Source organism: Oncorhynchus kisutch, linkage group LG12, assembly GCF_002021735.2.
Source record: "Oncorhynchus kisutch isolate 150728-3 linkage group LG12, Okis_V2, whole genome shotgun sequence".
Classification (NCBI taxonomy): Eukaryota; Metazoa; Chordata; class Actinopteri; order Salmoniformes; family Salmonidae; genus Oncorhynchus; species Oncorhynchus kisutch.
In genome coordinates this window covers 10,649,854-10,669,089 of record NC_034185.2, presented here as the reverse complement: position 1 = coordinate 10,669,089, position 19,236 = coordinate 10,649,854, and the positions used below count along the sequence as shown (strand labels likewise).

The 19,236-nt window shown below is 46.2% G+C and overlaps 1 protein-coding gene across 4 annotated transcripts in view; it reads left to right on the top strand.

The window, feature by feature from the left end:
- cdc42bpb (CDC42 binding protein kinase beta (DMPK-like)) overlaps positions 1-19,236 on the top strand; it is a 129,864-nt gene that overhangs the window by 26,598 nt on the left and 84,030 nt on the right. For all 4 annotated transcript variants that reach the window (XM_031836846.1, XM_031836849.1, XM_031836847.1 and 1 more), the window contains exon 2: positions 3,979-4,070. In XM_031836846.1, coding sequence (XP_031692706.1) covers positions 3,979-4,070 — 92 coding nt within the window. The remainder of the gene's footprint in view (positions 1-3,978; positions 4,071-19,236) is intronic.

Genomic DNA, 19,236 nt, shown 5'->3' with positions numbered 1-19,236 from the left:
GCCATTCCGCCTTGTGTAATTGTTAGTTTTTATAGTTTACTCCGTTTGGTACTTGAGTCGTCTCTCTCCTTCCACACACACCAAGCCCCGCACCGTCACTGAAGGATACCACCAGTCACAACCACATTTTGCTGTTCACTCGCATAGTGTTGCAAATTTGAGCAACTTTGGTAAGAGGCTAGCGACAAATTAATCAACATTTCAGGCTGCTTTTGGGAAGTTTTGTCAGAGTTTGGATGGTTTTGATAGCTTTTAGCGACTTTTCCTACTCTTCTGCCACAAACGAGAGTGGGAGAAGCGGTCTGCTACAGAAGTCATAGCAACGGTGCACACACAGACTGAAAAACAAGGGGGGGGGGGGGGGTGCGGCAGGAGAGGGGGCGAAAAGTCTTCGTTGGGGGGACCGCAGCTGTGTCCTCACAACAACTGCAGAACGTTATCTAGCGACAAATCGAGGAGCCAAAAGCGATTCCCACTGAAAAATTGTTGGCAAGCTTTCTATAATTACTCTATTAGTTTGTATCTTGGCTGCAAACAGTTTTTTTTCTTAGCAAGTTGTGGCTAAAATAAATCGTGCTAGCTGCTAATGCTACTTGCTAGTTAGCTGGCTAGCTAGCTAAATGTACTTAGTCAGTGCAAACATTGCTCGCTAATACAGCATGATAGATCAGCATGTCTGCGCAATGGTCAATTCTAAATCGGAGAAAAAGGCGAGGCATAAATATTTTTGCTACATCAAGTAAGGTAAAATGTTCATGTAACATCTGATCAGGGTCCACTTGGAAACACTGACAAACTTTTGTTCCTACCCTGTCACAATAACCCCTCCCTGGCTTTTTTTCATTCGTTGTCATGCCTTGCAACACTGTATTCAAAGTGCCCACTGTATTCCAAATTTTGGTTGAAGTGTGATTGAACTGTATAAAACAATCAAAATGGAGAAAGCCGTTACTCATAAAGCATATTTAGAACTATTAATATTCAAAAACCTAAAATACCGTCAAAAGTGGAAAATATTGTGATATATTTTTTGCCATATTGCCCAGCCCTACTTGAAATTCAAGCTTCCTTTTTTTAACATCTTGCACTGCAAGTCCACAAATCGTCATTGCGTTGACATGAATGGCATTCATTTAGGGCTAACGGTCATCTATTTAATTAAAAGACAATGGTTCTTCTTTCCATCAGTGTGAGCAGCTGATGCCTCTTACTGCCCCCTGCCCCTTCTCCAAGTGGCACTCTGTGCTGTGCCAAGCGGATACCCTCTGGATCTGTAAGGGAGCTTAAAGCAGCTGTCAAAACTGCAGGTGTCCTACTGCATCCCATTTGGCAGATGTGAGCCAGAAGAACGAGGATCACCAACTGAATTCTGAGCATAATGTTGCCAAAGGAAACTCCCAACTACTCAAATAGTTCAGACACTGGCTGACAGAAGTGTCGAAGTAGCCTACTATATGTGCTGAAGACCTCTGCCAAAGCCGCGCTCGGTCTGGAAGCCTAATTAGTTTGAGCTATGAATAAAGAAGTCATGAGCAGCGCTTTACAATTCCTTTCATGCCGTTGTGATGTTTGCGGAAAAAAAAAACAGCATGTACTTTTATAGATTAATGCCACTCATTTCAGTCGCAGAAATGAGGTGCTAAATTTGCAGTGTAGCGGCAGTATAGCCTAGTGGTTAGAGCGTTGGACTAGTAACCGGAAGGTTGCAATTTCAAACCCCCGAGCTGACAAGGTACAAATCTGTCGTTCTGCACCTGAATAAGAAATAAGAATTTGTTCTTAACTGACTTGCCTAGTTAAATAAAAGGTTAAATAAGTAAAAATATAAAAAGTATGTTGATCAGATGAAGCTTTTGTACCCCCCCCCCCCACACTTTCGGCACGTCATCATTCAGAGGGATTTTATTGTAATTGAGAAGACTGGGCGTTTGTGAATTTATAGAAATGCCACGTTATTTAGGCTGAGAGGATTATCGGATTACACATATGAACCCCCCCCGCAACACAGAATATGAAAGACGGGTCTTTGTCTCTTAAGGGGCTTTGTTGGAGTAACAAGGTTGGCTCTTCAGTTGACATGGGATGCCTGGTACTTGTACAAAGACACTAGTGTGTGTCAATCATTTTGGTTGTCTTTCCTTATTCTACCAAGGCCACCATGTAGGCCTATCACTGTTGTTTTCTTGGTATGCATATATGCAGGGCATCAAATGGGATTTATAATCGGCTCTCATTTCGGAATGCTGGTTTACGTAATCTTTCAGGCCATCAAGAGCACTGAGCCTACACAAGCTAGTGAAACCAGAGTCATATGGTCAAACTGCATGGCTGGGCTAGTCCTCAATGGTCCTCCCCACCCATTGTTATGCCATTTTTTTTATTGAATGCGTTTCCCCTATCATTGTATGATGGTCTCCCTTAATACATTCTGCATCACTTGGTTTCTTGAATGTTGTTTAAGTGTTTTTTTGTGAGTAATTATTGCATTTCGGTAATAGAACGAGACCCATAGACTTTGTCAAGGTGTTTGTTGCGTGACCAGCTTTAGATGGTGGGTGATGGGTGGGTGGTCGCTTGGCCCACAGCTACTTGCTCTGTCAAGGGGACAATGCATATACACATTTGTATGGGTTAAGGAAATCCTCAACACCTCACCCAATGTGTCTTGCGTGCCGTGAGGCTTCAGCTGAACAGTACATTTTGTAAAAAATAAAAAATCGTATTTTTAGACATCTGATCCAGAGCAATTAGGGTTAAGTGCCTTGCTCGAGGGCACATCGACAGAGGGATTCGAACCAGCAACATTTTGGTTAATGGCCTAACTTCTTAATCACTAGGCTACCAGCCGGATCAATCACATCAGGGATTATTATTGTTTGTTTAGTAGAACATGGATCTGAAGGCAAAGTGTGCTCTTATCATCAGTGATAATTGTCCACATATTTTATCATGTACGTTTCTCTAACATTTTGCGGTAGCCATTGTAACACACGTCATGTGAGTGTCATGGGCGTATCGCGACCCTTTCGTGAGCCCCATGGCTGAGTCATAAACCCGTCAGTCTGTGTGTAGGCGCTTGAAGGATCTGCCCAGTGAGAGCAGCTGATGCCCGACCCACACCGTTACCCCCCCCCCCCCATGGAGGGGGAACACACGTCTCTCTCTCTTGTGTGTTTTAGAGTTTATCACCTTGGGAGTGATAAACACCCTCTTCACAGGCTCAGGGAGACAGTCTGCATGTCCTCATATGGCAAGGAGTGCTACTGCTCGGCAACTCGCAGGCCATGCTAGCCCCCCCCCCCCCCCCCCCCCCCCCCCCCCCCCCGTAGAGCCTTGTAAAACAGGGAGGAGGGATGGAGTATAGCGCTTAGTCTATGGCTCTGTTGTGAGGTCTATTGACCAGCCATACTGCCTTACGAAAAACATGCTGTTTGGTTCCTCTCTCTTGACCAGTGCACGGTGGAGACAGGTTTATTTTGTAAATAAACATACACAAATATACTTGGCCGCCCAAATAGTCTATGATGGAGTTCAGGCATATAAACAAATTAAAGTGGCAGCACTTAAAAGCCTAAGTTAAATTTTCTGTGCCGGCACTAACATTGCTGCAGACCCTCCTTGATCACACTATACAGAACACATCAGTATAACACACCACGCACATATTCCTGGAAGTGGACACCTTCATTTCATTGGATAGTGTTGACTAATGGCAGTAAGAAACATCAATGTTGTTCTTGATATGATTGTGCAACAACAGGCGCGGATAAGTCACACAGGTTCATCCTATGTTTGAAAATCTTTTTGAGGGACCTACAGACCTACTGCTCGTGCTTCATACACATGGTATCAAGTCTGGTGACGTAACCTTTAGGCTAAAACCGAACATGTGAATAACTAGACATTATATCATGGTGTAATGTGAGATATTGTGGAAGTAAGCCTGAAGTTTCTTGATTCCTGGTTTGTTTCTTGCAGTGAAGCCGTTCACCACTACCGTGAAGGAGATGCGTCTGCACAGGGACGACTTCGAGATGCTCAAGGTGATCGGCAGGGGAGCATTTGGCGAGGTAAGACTGCCTGAACCCTCTGTTCACTCGTCAATTCAGTATAGAGCTTCCTTGGCATTAAATACATGGGTTAATCTCCCACTATACTGAGTGGAAAACTTGAGAGAAGAGGTATGCCCGAAGTTTTCAGACATCAAGAGTGGTTATGTGTTGAGAGAAGTCCCAGGGCCATTTTGTAGATATTACATTAGGGCTGGGAGTTGCCAGGGACCTCACGATATGATAATAAATTCTCACAATTCTATATGTATTGCGGTTCGATGTCCCAAACCTATGTCTCCTGCACAGGGACAAGATCAAACCACGAGAAAATGAATTTTGATCAGTCATGGAAATAAAAGTGCTGATAACAACGTTAGCACAAAAATAATATTGCCCAAAATAATATCCTGAGATCTAACAGTATTCCGTACTCCTGATGCTTTTGTTGCACTGACATTGTAAATAATTTTGCTCCCGAGTGGTACAGCGGTATAAGGCATTGCATCTCAGTGCAAGGTGTCACTACAGTCCCTGGTTTGAATCCAAGCTCTATCACATCCGTCCGTGATTGGGAGTTACATAGGGAGGTGCACAATTGGCCCAGTGTCGTTCAGGTTTGGCCGGGGTAGGCCATAAATGTAAAAAAATAATTTGATCTTAACTGACTTGCCTGGTTAAATAAAATGCGTACAGTAGTAGTATCTTTATGGCTCTGTGTATCAAAGCTGATTTCAACTGTAATTCAGCTGTTCAAAGTCGGCATCCTGAAGAGATGTGACCTTCAGCTACTCTCAAACCGTCTTCTCTCCGTAATTTATCTCTCTCCTTCATCCTCCCTGTCTTCTAGTGCTTTCTCTCTTCCAAGTCCCCGAAGGGTGTTGGTCTGGCAAAGATGTGCCATTTTGGGCCTGGACAAATGAGGGCGTTTTTTGATTTATTTTTACGTGTGGTATGTGCATGTTACCACATTGCTAACAAGTTCTGTCCTGACGACAATGTCAGTGGCTCTGACTGGCTGCTATGCTTTGACTCCTTAATAAAGGTGCAATCTGCGCCTGCTTTGTCCCCTGACTGTGGTTCACAAAAGTGCACAAATGCACGCACACACTTTGGTCTGTTCAATGTGGGGCGGCAGGGTAGCCTAGTGGTTAGAGTGTTGGACTAGTAACCAAAAGGTTGCAAGTTCAAACCCCCGAGCTGACAAGGTAGAAATCTGTCATTCTGCCCCTGAACCAGGCAGTTAACCCACTGTTCCTAGGCCGTCATTGAAAAATAAGAATGTGTTCTTAACTGACTTGCCTAGTTAAATAAAGGTAAAATATAAAACGTACAGCTCTGCCTGCAGTCCGGGTCAATATTTAAACTTTTTTTATTACCAGAAATTACGGTGTCCTTAAAAGACTGAAATCTTCAAGTAATTTCTGTTGTAAAAATGGCCTTGACGTTCTGTTCCTTTTAATAAAGTTAATTAAATCAGATCTTTTGTGCGGATCCAACTGCCAGCCACTCTGTATGGGGCCATTCCTAGAAAAGAAAACATGTTTTTGCGTCTGTCGTTTTAATGCAATGTTTCCCATTTAATTCCAGATGTCAACACAAGGTGAACAGAGCGATGATCAAATGTCTGATGATCGTAAGGTTAAAAAAACATATGCGTTGTGATGTTGTGTCAATCTGGATTAGGGAAATGTCAAATAATGACTCGAAGAGCAAAGACCAGGTCTGTAGTGATCTGAAACGTTCAGAACATTGCACATATGTAATGACACGATGCCCAATTCAACATGACCGGGAATCGTATCTCTTCTACAGAATGAATGTATTTTTGTAACATTGCATCCTTCTGAACATTCCCCATTTATCGTTTTGATGATGGGTGTCATCAGTCATTGCTTGAAGTTGGTTCACCTCCACAAACGTTCTCGGGAACATTCCCGTAATGTTTCCCCATCAGTGAAGTGATTGTGGTCTAATGAGGTGAGGGCCTCTCCAGATAATGATGCAGAACTTATCAACGAGGCACGAAGTTAATCAAATGGTCAGAACGTTAACTGCTCTGTCCCTCCGATGGAGACCGAGAGACCGAGAGTCTGAGCCAGCAGTGTCTGTGTGTATCCCTGTCTGTGGTATACCTAGACCTCCTTGGTTTTTGACTACTACTTGGTGTTACTCACCAGACACACAGACACCGAAAATGTGCCATTTCCTGCAAACTGGGCAGGGCCACTTGTTCTGCCTCTTGGGTTCAGTGCTTTAGCTGGTAGCTAGGATGTGGTTTGTTTGGTTTAAGGGTGGTGACTCTGCATTTTTTTATTTTTTTAAACTTTGATATTATACTGTGTGAAACCAATGCTCTGTGGCGGTTTTTGCTAAATTCACACCATTAATCCAACATAATCATTGTTATTGTCAATTTAAACAAATTAGGCCTAGTTCTAATAGCTTGGTCACTCGCATGGACACACACTTGCTACTATGAGTTTTTTTTCATTGTGTGTTTGTGTGTGAACAAGACTGCGACTCTCCAGCTACTTCCTGTTAGCCATTGTTGCTGTCGACTCAGCCCTCCCTTGCTCCCTCTGCAGTTTCCTGTGGCTCTTAAGTTACAGGATGCCTTTCCAGATAAGTGTTGGGCCTGCATTTCCTGTTTATGATGGGTGGTGTCTCTCTCGCTCTCTCCTCCACTCTCTCCTCGCCCAACAAAGTACTTTTCGGGGAGAAAGGGAGTTTGAGGGACTGCTGAAGGACCGTCCCTCAGAGTACAGACTGTTCCAGGCAACTACGCCTTGGACCTTGGCTCGCTGTCTAAAAGCTCACCCCCCAGAAACTCACCCTCGCTGGACTTAGAAAGCAAGGGAGAGCAATAACAAGGGCGATTAAAAATGGGAGAGAGCGAGATGATTGGACAGAGAATAACGGATGAGATGAAAAATGATAGACCGAGAGGTGAGATGGACGGAGGGAAGAAGATGAAGTGAGATGGATGGTAGAGGGGGGGAAGGTGAAAGGGGATGGACGGTAGAGGGGGAGAAGGTGAGGTGAGATGGACGATAGAGGGGGAGACGGTGAAGTGGGATGGACGGTAGAGTGGGTGAAGTGGGATGGACGGTAGAGGGGGAGAAGGTGAAGTGGGATGGACGGTAGAGGGGGAGAAGGTGAAGTGGGATGGACGGTAGAGGGGGAGACTGTAGAGGGGGTGAAGTGGGATGGACGGTAGAGGGGGTGAAGGTGAAGTGAGATGGACGGTAGAGGGGGAGAAGGTGAGGTGAGATGGACGATAGAGGGGGAGACGGTGAAGTGGGATGGACGGTAGAGTGGGTGAAGTGGGATGGACGGTAGAGGGGGAGAAGGTGAAGTGGGATGGACGGTAGAGGGGGAGAAGGTGAAGTGGGATGGACGGTAGAGGGGGAGACGGTAGAGGGGGTGAAGTGGGATGGACGGTAGAGGGGGTGAAGGTGAAGTGAGATGGACGGTAGAGGGGGAGAAGGTGAAGTGAGATAGACGGTAGAGGGGTGAAGTGGGATGGACGGTAGTGGGGGAGAAGGTGAAGTGAGATGGACGGTAGTGGGGGAGAAGGTGAAGTCAGATGGACGGTAGAGGGGGAGAAGGTGAAGTGAGATGGACGGTAGAGGGGGAGAAGGTGAAGTGAGATGGACGGTAGAGGGGGAGAAGGTGAGATGGACGGTAGAGGGGGAGAAGGTGAGGTGAGATGGACGGTAGAGGGGGAGAAGGTGAGATGGACGGTAGAGGGGGAGAAGGTGAGATGGACGGTAGAGGGGGAGAAGGTGAGATGGACGGTAGAGGGGGAGAAGGTGAGATGGACGGTAGAGGGGGAGAAGGTGAGATGGACGGTAGAGGGGGAGAAGGTGAGATGGACGGTAGAGGGGGAGAAGGTGAAGTGAGATGGACGGTAGAGGGGGAGAAGGTGAAGTGAGATGGACGGTAGAGGGGGAGAAGGTGAGATGGACGGTAGAGGGGGAGAAGGTGAGGTGAGATGGACGGTAGAGGGGGAGAAGGTGAGGTGAGATGGACGGTAGAGGGGGAGAAGGTGAGGTGAGATGGACGGTAGAGGGGGAGAAGGTGAGATGGACGGTAGAGGGGGAGAAGGTGAGATGGACGGTAGAGGGGGAGAAGGTGAGATGGACGGTAGAGGGGGAGAAGGTGAGATGGACGGTAGAGGGGGAGAAGGTGAGATGGACGGTAGAGGGGGAGAAGGTGAAGTGAGATGGACGGTAGAGGGGGAGAAGGTGAAGTGAGATGGACGGTAGAGGGGGAGAAGGTGAGATGGACGGTAGAGGGGGAGAAGGTGAGATGGACGGTAGAGGGGGAGAAGGACGGTAGAGGGGGAGAAGGTGAGATGGACGGTAGAGGGGGAGAAGGTGAAGTGAGATGGACGGTAGTGGGGGAGAAGGTGAAGTGAGATGGACGGTAGAGGGGGAGAAGGTGAAGTGAGATGGACGGTAGAGGGGGAGAAGGTGAGATGGACGGTAGAGGGGGAGAAGGTGAAGTGAGATGGACGGTAGTGGGGGAGAAGGTGAAGTGAGATGGACGGTAGAGGGGGAGAAGGTGAAGTGAGATGGACGGTAGTGGGGGAGAAGGTGAAGTGAGATGGACGGTAGAGGGGGAGAAGGTGAAGTGAGATGGATGGTAGAGGGGTGAAGTGGGATGGATGGTAGAGGGGGAGAAGGTGAAGTGAGATGGACGGTAGTGGGGAGAAGGTGAAGTGGGATGGACGGTAGAGGGGGAGAAGGTGAAGTGAGATGGATGGTAGAGGGGTGAAGTGGGATGGACGGTAGAGGGGGAGAAGGTGAAGTGAGATGGATTTCGGAGAAGCACGCAAGGCTCAATCATTGAATGTGTCTGAAAACGTTACCAGCTGTCACATTTCACCATGTTACCATCTTGGCTCAAATTTGTGAGTTTTGTTCGTTTGAGTTGATCAACGCATAATAGTTAGTAGTGGCACCGACCGCTGTCTTACATCCGATGGTGCCACTCCTGCGCGAAGCTCGTCCATTTTTATATCACCGCGTTCTCATAAAACTCTCCATGAAGTAGGCAGAATAACTATAAAAATTATGAAAAACTTTAACTGATTTAATAGTTTGCATTTGAGAGAAAGTAAAGAACTAAGTGGTGGCTATTACATGCACATTGTGTGCAAGGACATCGGTTCGGCAACACAGTGATTTGATGAGCAGCTTTGCTAACTGTCATAGCTAATGTCAGTTAGCTAACTCTAGCTATTTAACAGACACTAAAAGCTTACCAAGCCTGTTTGAAGCAGGTTTTTACGTCAGGAGAATTTGGCGCAGGACACATGACTGGGAAGATCTGACATTTTGAGATATATAAGTCATTCTTAGGCATTGGGTGTATAACCCATGAGGTTACACAGCCAGCGCTATCAATAAACTAGGTTTCTTGACCACCTCACGGTTCAGCTGTCGGAGGTTTGAGCACTAAATGCCACAGGGCATTGCATGCATAGGCCTATAAGCTTAGGCATCCACTGTATTGTAGTAATATTTTGCCACGACACCGACATTAATTTCTTTATACTTGTTAGATAGGCTACTGCGTCTGCTATACAGATATATACGTACATAAGGTTCATTTTAAATTCATATGTTTTATGAAGGTAAGCATTATATTGTTAGATATTATAGCCTAAAACATTTTCTGAGTCAGTTGGATCGCCAGTGCATAGGCCTGTAGTGTAATGGGTTAATAGCGACACCAAACCTTCACAAAAGTTTATAAACTTTATTTTTTTATGACCTTTTATTTAACTAGGCAAGTCAGTTAATAACAAATTCTTATTTTCAATGATGGCCTAGGAACAGTGGGTTAACTGCCTGTTCATGGGCAGAACGACAGATTTGTACCTTGTCAGCCCGGGGATTTGAACTTGCAACCTTTCGGTTACTAGTCCAACACTCTAACCACTAGGCTACCCTGTCAAACCAGTTTTTGTAGGGAAGATATGAGCAAGATGATATTTTGCGGGAAACACATTACAGTTGTAACCGAATAAAACACAACACTGCGAACTGGTTTAAACCTTGACAAATGTTTTGCACGGTCTTTGTCGCTTCGTATCTTAGTCACATCTTTGTAAAATCGTTGTTATTGAGCTCATAACTGATAGTTGAGAAATAAAAAGTATACCTACAGAAAGCTTTTTTCCCACCAGATTTTAAAATGTTATACAATCAGAACACTTTTCTTTCTCCCAGAGCTTTTTTCCCTCAGGGAAAAGAGTGGCTCGCTGGACACAACAGCAGGCCCCAGTGATACAGGGGCAGGCATGCAGACCCTTTTTAATACAGGAATCATGAGGATAATGTACCTTACTGTTTGACCCAATTATGGTGTTAGCCTACTAAAAAATAAATAAGATGTTTTTATTGAGGTGAATAAATGTGCAGAAAACACCGATGCAACTGTACAGCCAAGTCAAAAGGGTCGCAAAATGCAACTAAATGACCTCAGTCTGGAGCCCCGCCTTATAGGATTTTCACTATAGACATACTCTCCAAATTTAGTGTGAGCGGACCAAGTAATTGGGCGTCACTCTAAAGCGGGAAGGTGGAATAAACGAGTCAGGAGTGGGTTTTCTTGGTTGAACACAGTTCTCTATTGAGGGCATTTGGTCAACACAAACAGTCCAACATAATCAATGAAAATCTTCCAAGGAAAAACATACATCTTCTTCTCCGGATGAAACCGGAACACAATAGGCTTATCTTTAAACTACAACAAAAAGTCACGGGATTGTCACCGTCTTAGTGGTTCTTCCTGGATAGCTCCTCTCTCTCTGTGGCCATCTTCCAGAGATAGTTTCCCCCCCCTCTCTGCTGGTTCCATTCTCTCTCTTATAGGGGAAGGAGAGTATGTCATTAGTACCGTCAGCTGTGCTTAATTGCCTCTGGTTACCTTGTCTCCCATGCCTTGTTGGGCTACTATCCATGAGCCCAGCCTGCCCTCTGGTGGTCCTTCCACATACCTTCCCCCCCATGACCGAACCGGAGGGTCGGGCGCCAGACGCACCGTCTTGGTCGCGTCGGGACAGCGCGTCTGCATTCCCATTCCTCGATCCGGCCCTGTGGATGACATGGAAAGAGAACGGTTGTAAAGACAAAAACCATCTGGCTATTCTGTTATTGTTTCTCTTACCAGCCATCCACGTGAGGGGCGCATGGTCAGTAACTAATGCGAACCTCCGACCCAGTAGGTAGTACCGGAGATAATCGAGGGCCCACTTGATGGCTAAGGCCTCTTTCTCTACGGTCGCATACCTCTGTTCCCGATCGCTGAGCTTCCTACTAATGAAGAGAATCGGCTTCTCTGCTTCACCTTTACCCTGAGCTAGTACGGCCCCGAGCCCTGTATCCGAGGCGTCGACCTGCACAATGAACTCTTGTGAGAAGTCCGGAGCCTGTAGAACGGGATCAGCACACAGGCCATCTTTTAGCAATTGAAAGGCCTCTTCCGTCTCGTCTTTCCACTCTACCTGGTTTGGCAGGTTTTTCCTGATGAGGTTTGTGAGGGGGTTGGCAATGGTTGCATATCCCGGGATAAAACGGCGATAATATCCTGTTATCCCTAAGAAGGCCCGGACGTCTCGCTTGGTCCGGGGTCGAGGCCAGTCACGAATTGCCCTGGTCTTCTCTGCCTGTGGGCGTATTTTCCCATTCCCCACGGTGTACCCCAGGTATTCCGCTTCGGACAAACCCAGGCAGCATTTATTTGGATTGGCTGTCAACCCTGTGGCTTCCAAACTCACGAGCAGCGCCCGTAATCGCAGGAGGTGACTATCCCAGTCCTCGCTGTGGATGACCACATCGTCTATGTACGCCGCTGCATACTCTTGATGGGGCCGTAGAATGGCATCCATGAGGCGTTGGAAGGTTGCAGCGGCACCGTGCAGTCCGAAGGGCATCCTCACATACTGGAAAAGCCCCTCTGGGGTGGCGAATGCAGTCTTTGGGCGATCCTCCGGAGCCACCGGCACTTGCCAATATCCCTTCGTCAAATCCAGGGTAGTGATGAACTTGGCCTTTCCTAAGCGCTCCAAGAGTTCATCCACGCGGGGCATGGGATACGCATCGAATGTAGAGATGGCATTCACGCCCCTAAAGTCGTTGCAGAGTCTCATACTACCATCGGATTTGGGGACCAGGACTATGGGACTGGACCACTCACTCGTCGAGGGCTCGATCACGCCCATCCTCAACTTCTCCCTCACCTCTTTCTTAGCGATGACTCTGCGAGCCTCAGGAATCCTGTAAGGGCGGATATGCACCTTCTTGCCGGGTTCAGTGTGGATATGGTGGAACAGGACATCTGTTTGTCCTGGGAATGGAGAGAATATTCGACCGAAGTTCATAATCAGCTTGTCTAGCTGTCTTGACTGCTCCGGTAGGAGAGTTTGGCCACGGCGCACCTGTGGTAGAGCCTCCTCTTTTCCTTTGCCCTCCAGGGCCATCAAAGCCACCTCCTCCTCTCGTCCATGGTACGTCTTCAGCAGGTTTATGTGATAGAGTTGGACCTTCTTCCTCCTGTCAGGTTGCTTGATGAGGTAATTGACCGGTGAGACCCTTTTCATTACCTCGTAGGGCCCCCTCCACTGCGCCAGCAAGCGATGTTCGGCCGTGGGCACAAGCACCATCACTTTCCCTCCCACGGTGAACTCACGGGGGGTCGCAGACTTATCATAGGCCCGGCCTTGGGTCCTTTGGGCCTTCTCCATATGCTCCTTGACTATGGGCCACACTGCTGACAGGCGGTCTCTCATCAGGGTAACGTGTTCTATTGTGGATCGAAAGGGGCATGGTTGGGTCTCCCAGGTCTCCTTGGCTAAGTCGAGGATTCCTCGACAGGGTCTGCCATAGAGCAATTCAAACGGAGAGAATCCAGTGGATGCCTGGGGTACTTCTCGCAGGGCAAACATTAAGTGTGGGAGAAGCATGTCCCAGTTTTTCCCGTCTCGGGACACCGCTCTTCTCAAGAGTGGTGCTTTTGAGTGGTGCAAGAGTGGTGCTTCTTCATGCTTTTAATCGTTTTGTTCAAGCGTTCACACAACCCGTCTGTTTGAGGGTGGAATATGCTTGTACGTATCTGTTGAACCTGATATAACCGACACAAGTCCTTCATCAACCGGGACATGAACGGGGTTCCTTGATCAGTTAAGATAGTCTTGGGGAGGCCCACACGAGAGAACATCAGGAATAACTCCTTGGCAATTCCCTTTGACGACATGTTACGCAGGGGTATGGCCTCCGGGAACTTGGTAGCGTAATCTATAACCACTAGGATGTACTCGTGTCCTCTGGCGGATTTTGGGAGGGGTCCTACGAGGTCCATAGCTATGCGTTCAAAGGGAGTCTCTATGATGGGGAGAGGAATCAAAGGGTTACGTAGGTGTGGCCGTGGAGCTGTACGTTGACATTGATCACACGTCCTACAATACCTGGCCACATCCCGGGTGACCCGGGGCCAATAGAATCTCTGCATGATTCTGTCAATAGTCTTGTCTCGTGCCAGGTGTCCTCCTAGGACGTGGGAATGGGCTAACTGTAGAACTGTATCCCTGTATGGCCTAGGCACCATTAGTAATTCTTGGTTTTCCCCCCTTCGTCGTACGACCCAGTATAAGAGACCCCGCCTGATTGCATAGTAAGGAAGAGGGGGCTCACCTGATCCGTCGACGTTCCTCCCGTCGATCACCTTCACCTTCCTCATGGCCTCCCTTAGGTCTGGGTCTCTATGCTGCGAGGTGCCGAACTGTCCCTTTAATTCCTGGGGCAGGTCGACCTCGGTAGAGGGATGTGGAGGTTGTTCCACATCCCCATCAGGGGTGACCGAGGAGAATCCCTTCCAGGTTCCCTCCTCGGATGGAGCTTCAAATATATCCCTTAGCGCCTGGTTGCTCCTTCCTTCCTGCGTTGTGTATAGCCCTTCACATGTGTCTTCATCGGTGGTTTCCTGGAATATCTGTCGTAAACGTTGGGTCGCTATTTCTTCCTCTGCTGCAGAGGACGAGGACGCAGCTACGTCTCCTTGTAGGACTACTACCTCGGGCTTGGATTTTCTCTTCTTTCCTGTCCCCCTTCTTCCCGTGCTTAACGTCATCTGTCGAAGCTCTTTATATAGGGGACAGTCTCTCCCGATCAATAATGGCACCTTCAGCTGCGGCACTTTCCCGGCCCTGACTGTACACCTTCCTTTTGGAGTGAGAATAGGCAGATTCACAGTGGGGTAATAGTGGGTGTCTCCATGGATACAGGATACGGCTACTTTGTCTGGTAGCAGTGTTGCGGAGGTCACCATCCGCTCCTCTACTAACGTAACCATACTTCCCGAGTCAAGAATAGCTACCACATCTTGTTCTTCGACTCGCACCGGAATCTCTGAGGCTGGGGCTATCTCTGCTAACCAACAGTGTTGATCCTGCCCCCTCAAAACGGGATGTGTGGGGGTAGGCAGTGATGACTCCGTGACCATGGGCTCATCCTTGCTAGGACATTGTGGGGCATAATGGTTGGGAGACTGACATTTATAACACCGACCCTGCTGTGTGGTGGCTGACTTCTCCCACCTCCGGGGGGGGCTTGGACGTTTCGGTGGCGAGCTCGCTGGGGTGAGTCGTGGTACGGGATTGGAAGACTCCTTCCGTTCCTCCTTGTCACTTTTTAACAACTCCCCTGTAGACCGATATGTTTCCACCGCCTGGGCTATGTCGTCGGCTGACAACGGGTTGACTTGCCCCACAACCCTTTTTAAAAAACTGGGTAATTCTCTCAATATCTTGTCCACTACGAGAGTCTCTATCACATGTCCTACTCCCTTTCCAGGTTCTAGCCACTGTTTCGTCAGTCGTATTAAGGCGAAGATCTGGGCACGGACGGGTTGATCAGCTGTATAGGTCCATTGATGGAACTTTACAGCCCTATCTCTGGCAGTCAGCTGGTACCGGGACAGGATCTCGGTTTTTAGTCGCCCATAGTCCGCAGCTTCGCGGGAATCCAGGTCAAAATAGGCTTCCTGAGCCACCCCGGTCAAAAGAGGGGCTAATGCGCTCGCCCATTCTGTGGGCGGCCACTCTTCCAAGGTGGCCGTCCTTTCGAAGGTCATGAGGAAGGCCTCAATATCATCCTCCTTGGAGAGACGAGGTAAGATGGCGTGAGCAGCCGCTCTTGGCTTAACTCTAGGTTCTTCTAGTCGGCTCAGCTGTTGTTGCAGGAGTTCTATGGTTGTCTGCTGTGCCGTGACCAATTGTTGTAGTAGGGCGTTATCCATCGTTCTTGAATGGTTCCTCCGGGTCTACTGGAAGAATCTTGATTTACTCACTTATCCTTGTGTCACTCGTCCACCTAATGCCCGCATTCTCCACCAATGTGAGCGGACCAAGTAATTGGGCGTCACTCTAAACGAGTCAGGAGTGGGTTTTCTTGGTTGAACACAGTTCTCTATTGAGGGCATTTGGTCAACACAAACAGTCCAACATAATCAATGAAAATCTTCCAAGGAAAAACATACATCTTCTTCTCCGGATGAAACCGGAACACAATAGGCTTATCTTTAAACTACAACAAAAAGTCACTGGATTGTCACCGTCTTAGTGGTTCTTCCTGGATAGCTTCTCTCTCTCTGTGGCCATCTTCCAGAGATAGTTTTCCCCCCCTCTCTGCTGGTTCCATTCTCTCTCTTATAGGGGAAGGAGAGTATGTCATTAGTACCGTCAGCTGTGCTTAATTGCCTCTGGTTACCTTGTCTCCCATGCCTTGTTGGGCTACTATCCATGAGCCCAGCCTGTCCTCTGGTGGTCCTTCCACATTAGTTTTACTTCAGTGATAAAGTCCTCCCATCTTCGCAATCAACAGTAACAATAAAATGCAAATTAATTACTTAAAAATCATACAATGTGATTATCTGGATTTTTGTTTTAGATTCCGTCTCTCACAGTTGAAGTGTACCTATGATAAAAATTATAGACCTCTACGTGCTTTGTAAGTAGGAAACACTGCCGATTTTGCAGGTTACCAAATACTTGTTCTCCACACTGCTCTTAAGTATCAAAAGTAAATGTAATTGGTAAAATGTACTTAAGTATCAAAAGTATAAATAATTTCAAATTCCTTATATTAAGCAAACCAGGTGGCACCATTTCATTTTATTTACGGATAGCAAGGGGCACACTCACACACTTGGACATGAATTTACAAACAAAGCATTTGTGTTTAGTGAGTCCTCCAGATCAGAGGCAGTGGGGATGACCAGGGATGTTCTCTTGATAAGTGGGTAAATTGGACCATTTTCCTTTCCTGCCAACCTTTCAAAATGTAACGAGTACTTTTAGGTGTCACGCAAAATGTATGGAGTGAAAAGTACAGTATTCTCTTTAGGAATGTAGTAGTAAAGTAAAAGTTTTCACAAATAAAAATAGTTAAGTACAGATACCAAAAATAAAAAACTTAAGTAGTACTTGAAATTATTTTTTACTTAAGTTCTTTACACCACTGCTCAGTAGAGAGAATTTCCACAGTGCCATGTAGTGCTGCACGATATGGGCAGATAATCTAGGACTTATTTTTGACTTGCGAATTAGAGCCAAACTTTTGGAATCATGGAAATAGAATGACTATTCTAATTCTATAGTTAGAATATAATAGTGGGCACTTTGAATACAGTGTTTGAGATGACGACGAGTTAAAATGCCAGGGAGGACTTATTGTGACAGGGTAGGAACTAAAGTGTTTCCTAGGGGACCCAATAAGCTTTGGCTACATTGCGTGTTTTCTCTTAGCTACTTCATGTAGCTAACATATTCTTGCTTTGCATATTCCTCTGATTTAGAAGATTTATTTATTTATTTATTTTACCTTTATTTAACCAGGTAGGCAAGTTGAGAACAAGTTCTCATTTACAATTGCGACCTGGCCAAGATAAAGCAAAGCAGTTCGACAGATAAAACGACACAGAGTTACACATGGAGTAAAAACAAACATACAGTCAATAATGCAGTATAAACAAGTCTATATACAATGTGAGCAAATGAGGTGAGAAGGGAGGTAAAGGCAAAAAAAGGCCATGATGGCAAAGTAAATACAATATAGCAAGTAAAATACTGGAATGGTAGTTTTGCAATGGAAGAATGTGCAAAGTAGAAATAAAAAAATAATGGGGTGCAAAGGAGCAAAATAAATAAATAAATAAAAATTAAATACAGTTGGGAAAGAGGTAGTTGTTTGGGCTAAATTATAGGTGGGCTATGTACAGGTGCAGTAATCTGTGAGCTGCTCTGACAGTTGGTGCTTAAAGCTAGTGAGGGAGATAAGTGTTTCCAGTTTCAGAGATTTTTGTAGTTCGTTCCAGTCATTGGCAGCAGAGAACTGGAAGGAGAGGCGGCCAAAGAAAGAATTGGTCTTGGGGGTGACTAGAGAGATATACCTGCTGGAGCGTGTGCTACAGGTGGGAGATGCTATGGTGACCAGCGAGCTGAGATAAGGGGGGACTTTACCTAGCAGGGTCTTGTAGATGACATGGAGCCAGTGGGTTTGGCGACGAGTATGAAGCGAGGGCCAGCCAACGAGAGCGTACAGGTCGCAATGGTGGGTAGTATATGGGGCTTTGGTGATAAAACGGATTGCACTGTGATAGACTGCATCCAATTTGTTGAGTAGGGTATTGGAGGCTATTTTGTAAATGACATCGCCAAAGTCGAGGATTGGTAGGATGGTCAGTTTTACAAGGGTATGTTTGGCAGCATGAGTGAAGGATGCTTTGTTGCGAAATAGGAAGCCAATTCTAGATTTAACTTTGGATTGGAGATGTTTGATATGGGTCTGGAAGGAGAGTTTACAGTCTAACCAGACACCTAAGTATTTGTAGTTGTCCACGTATTCTAAGTCAGAGCCGTCCAGAGTAGTGATGTTGGACAGGCGGGTAGGTGCAGGTAGCGATCGGTTGAAGAGCATGCATTTAGTTTTACTTGTATTTAAGATACTGTTGCACAAACGACATGCTGATTTAGGTCTACACCATCACTGGTATTGTCAGACTGTATTAGCTTGCTACGTTTGCTCTTACTCAGTACATTTATTAGCTATTAGCATTAGCGGCTAACAAGATTTAGGGCAACTTGCTCAGAAAAGACAAACTAGCGGTTTGCTGATATATGAAATACAAATTAATAGTGTCATTATAGAATGCTAGTGGATTTATGTTAAGAAGCAAAGTGAAAACAACATTGTTGTATGTGCTGCATTGACCATGCAGGCTGAATGCAAGTGTCTCGTGGTTGAGGAACATCAAATGCGCTCCTTGTGTGACAGGGAGCATGGCTAGGTCTGTGTGGAAAGTTGTATGGCGAGAAAGAGCAGAGCGAGAGATGACTCTAGAGTAGCAAAGTAAACTATAAAGAATGACATTTCACATGGCGTATCACATTTAACAAAACACAAATACCGATACAGAAGGTAAGGTAACAACCCAAATCGGTCCCTGCATCAATACTGATATATAGTCAAATACGGTATACCGCCCAGCCCGATATGCGACTGATACGAGACCGATCATTGGAGGCCTAATCGATGCGCTGTCTGACGAAAGACAATGGGCACCGACGTCATTATGATCATTATCTACAATACCACTTGCTTTCCATATTCACTGCAACTTGTCCTCAAAAAGATCCCTGCATAGGCCCTAGACTATATCCCATTTTGTAGCCATTTTGTCACACATACAGTATATACAGTGCATTTGGAATGTATTCAGACCCCTTGACTTTTTCCACATTGTTTATGTTACAACCTTATTCTATAATGTACACACAATACCCCATAATGACAAAGTGAAAACAGGTTTTTAAGCATTTTATAAAAAAATATAAAACAGAACTTATTTACATAAGTATTCAGACTCTTCGGTATGAGACTTGAAATTGAGCTCAGGCGCATCCTGTTTCCATTGGTCATCCTTGAGATGTTTCTACAACTTGATTGGAATCCACCTGTGGTAAATTCAATTGATTGGACATGATTCGGAAAGACCTGTGAGGTCCCACAGTTGACAGTGCATGTCAGAGCGAAAATCAACCCATGAGGTCGAAGGAATTGTCTTGTAGAACTCGGAGACGACAGGATTGTATCGAGGCATAGATCTGCTACCAACAAAT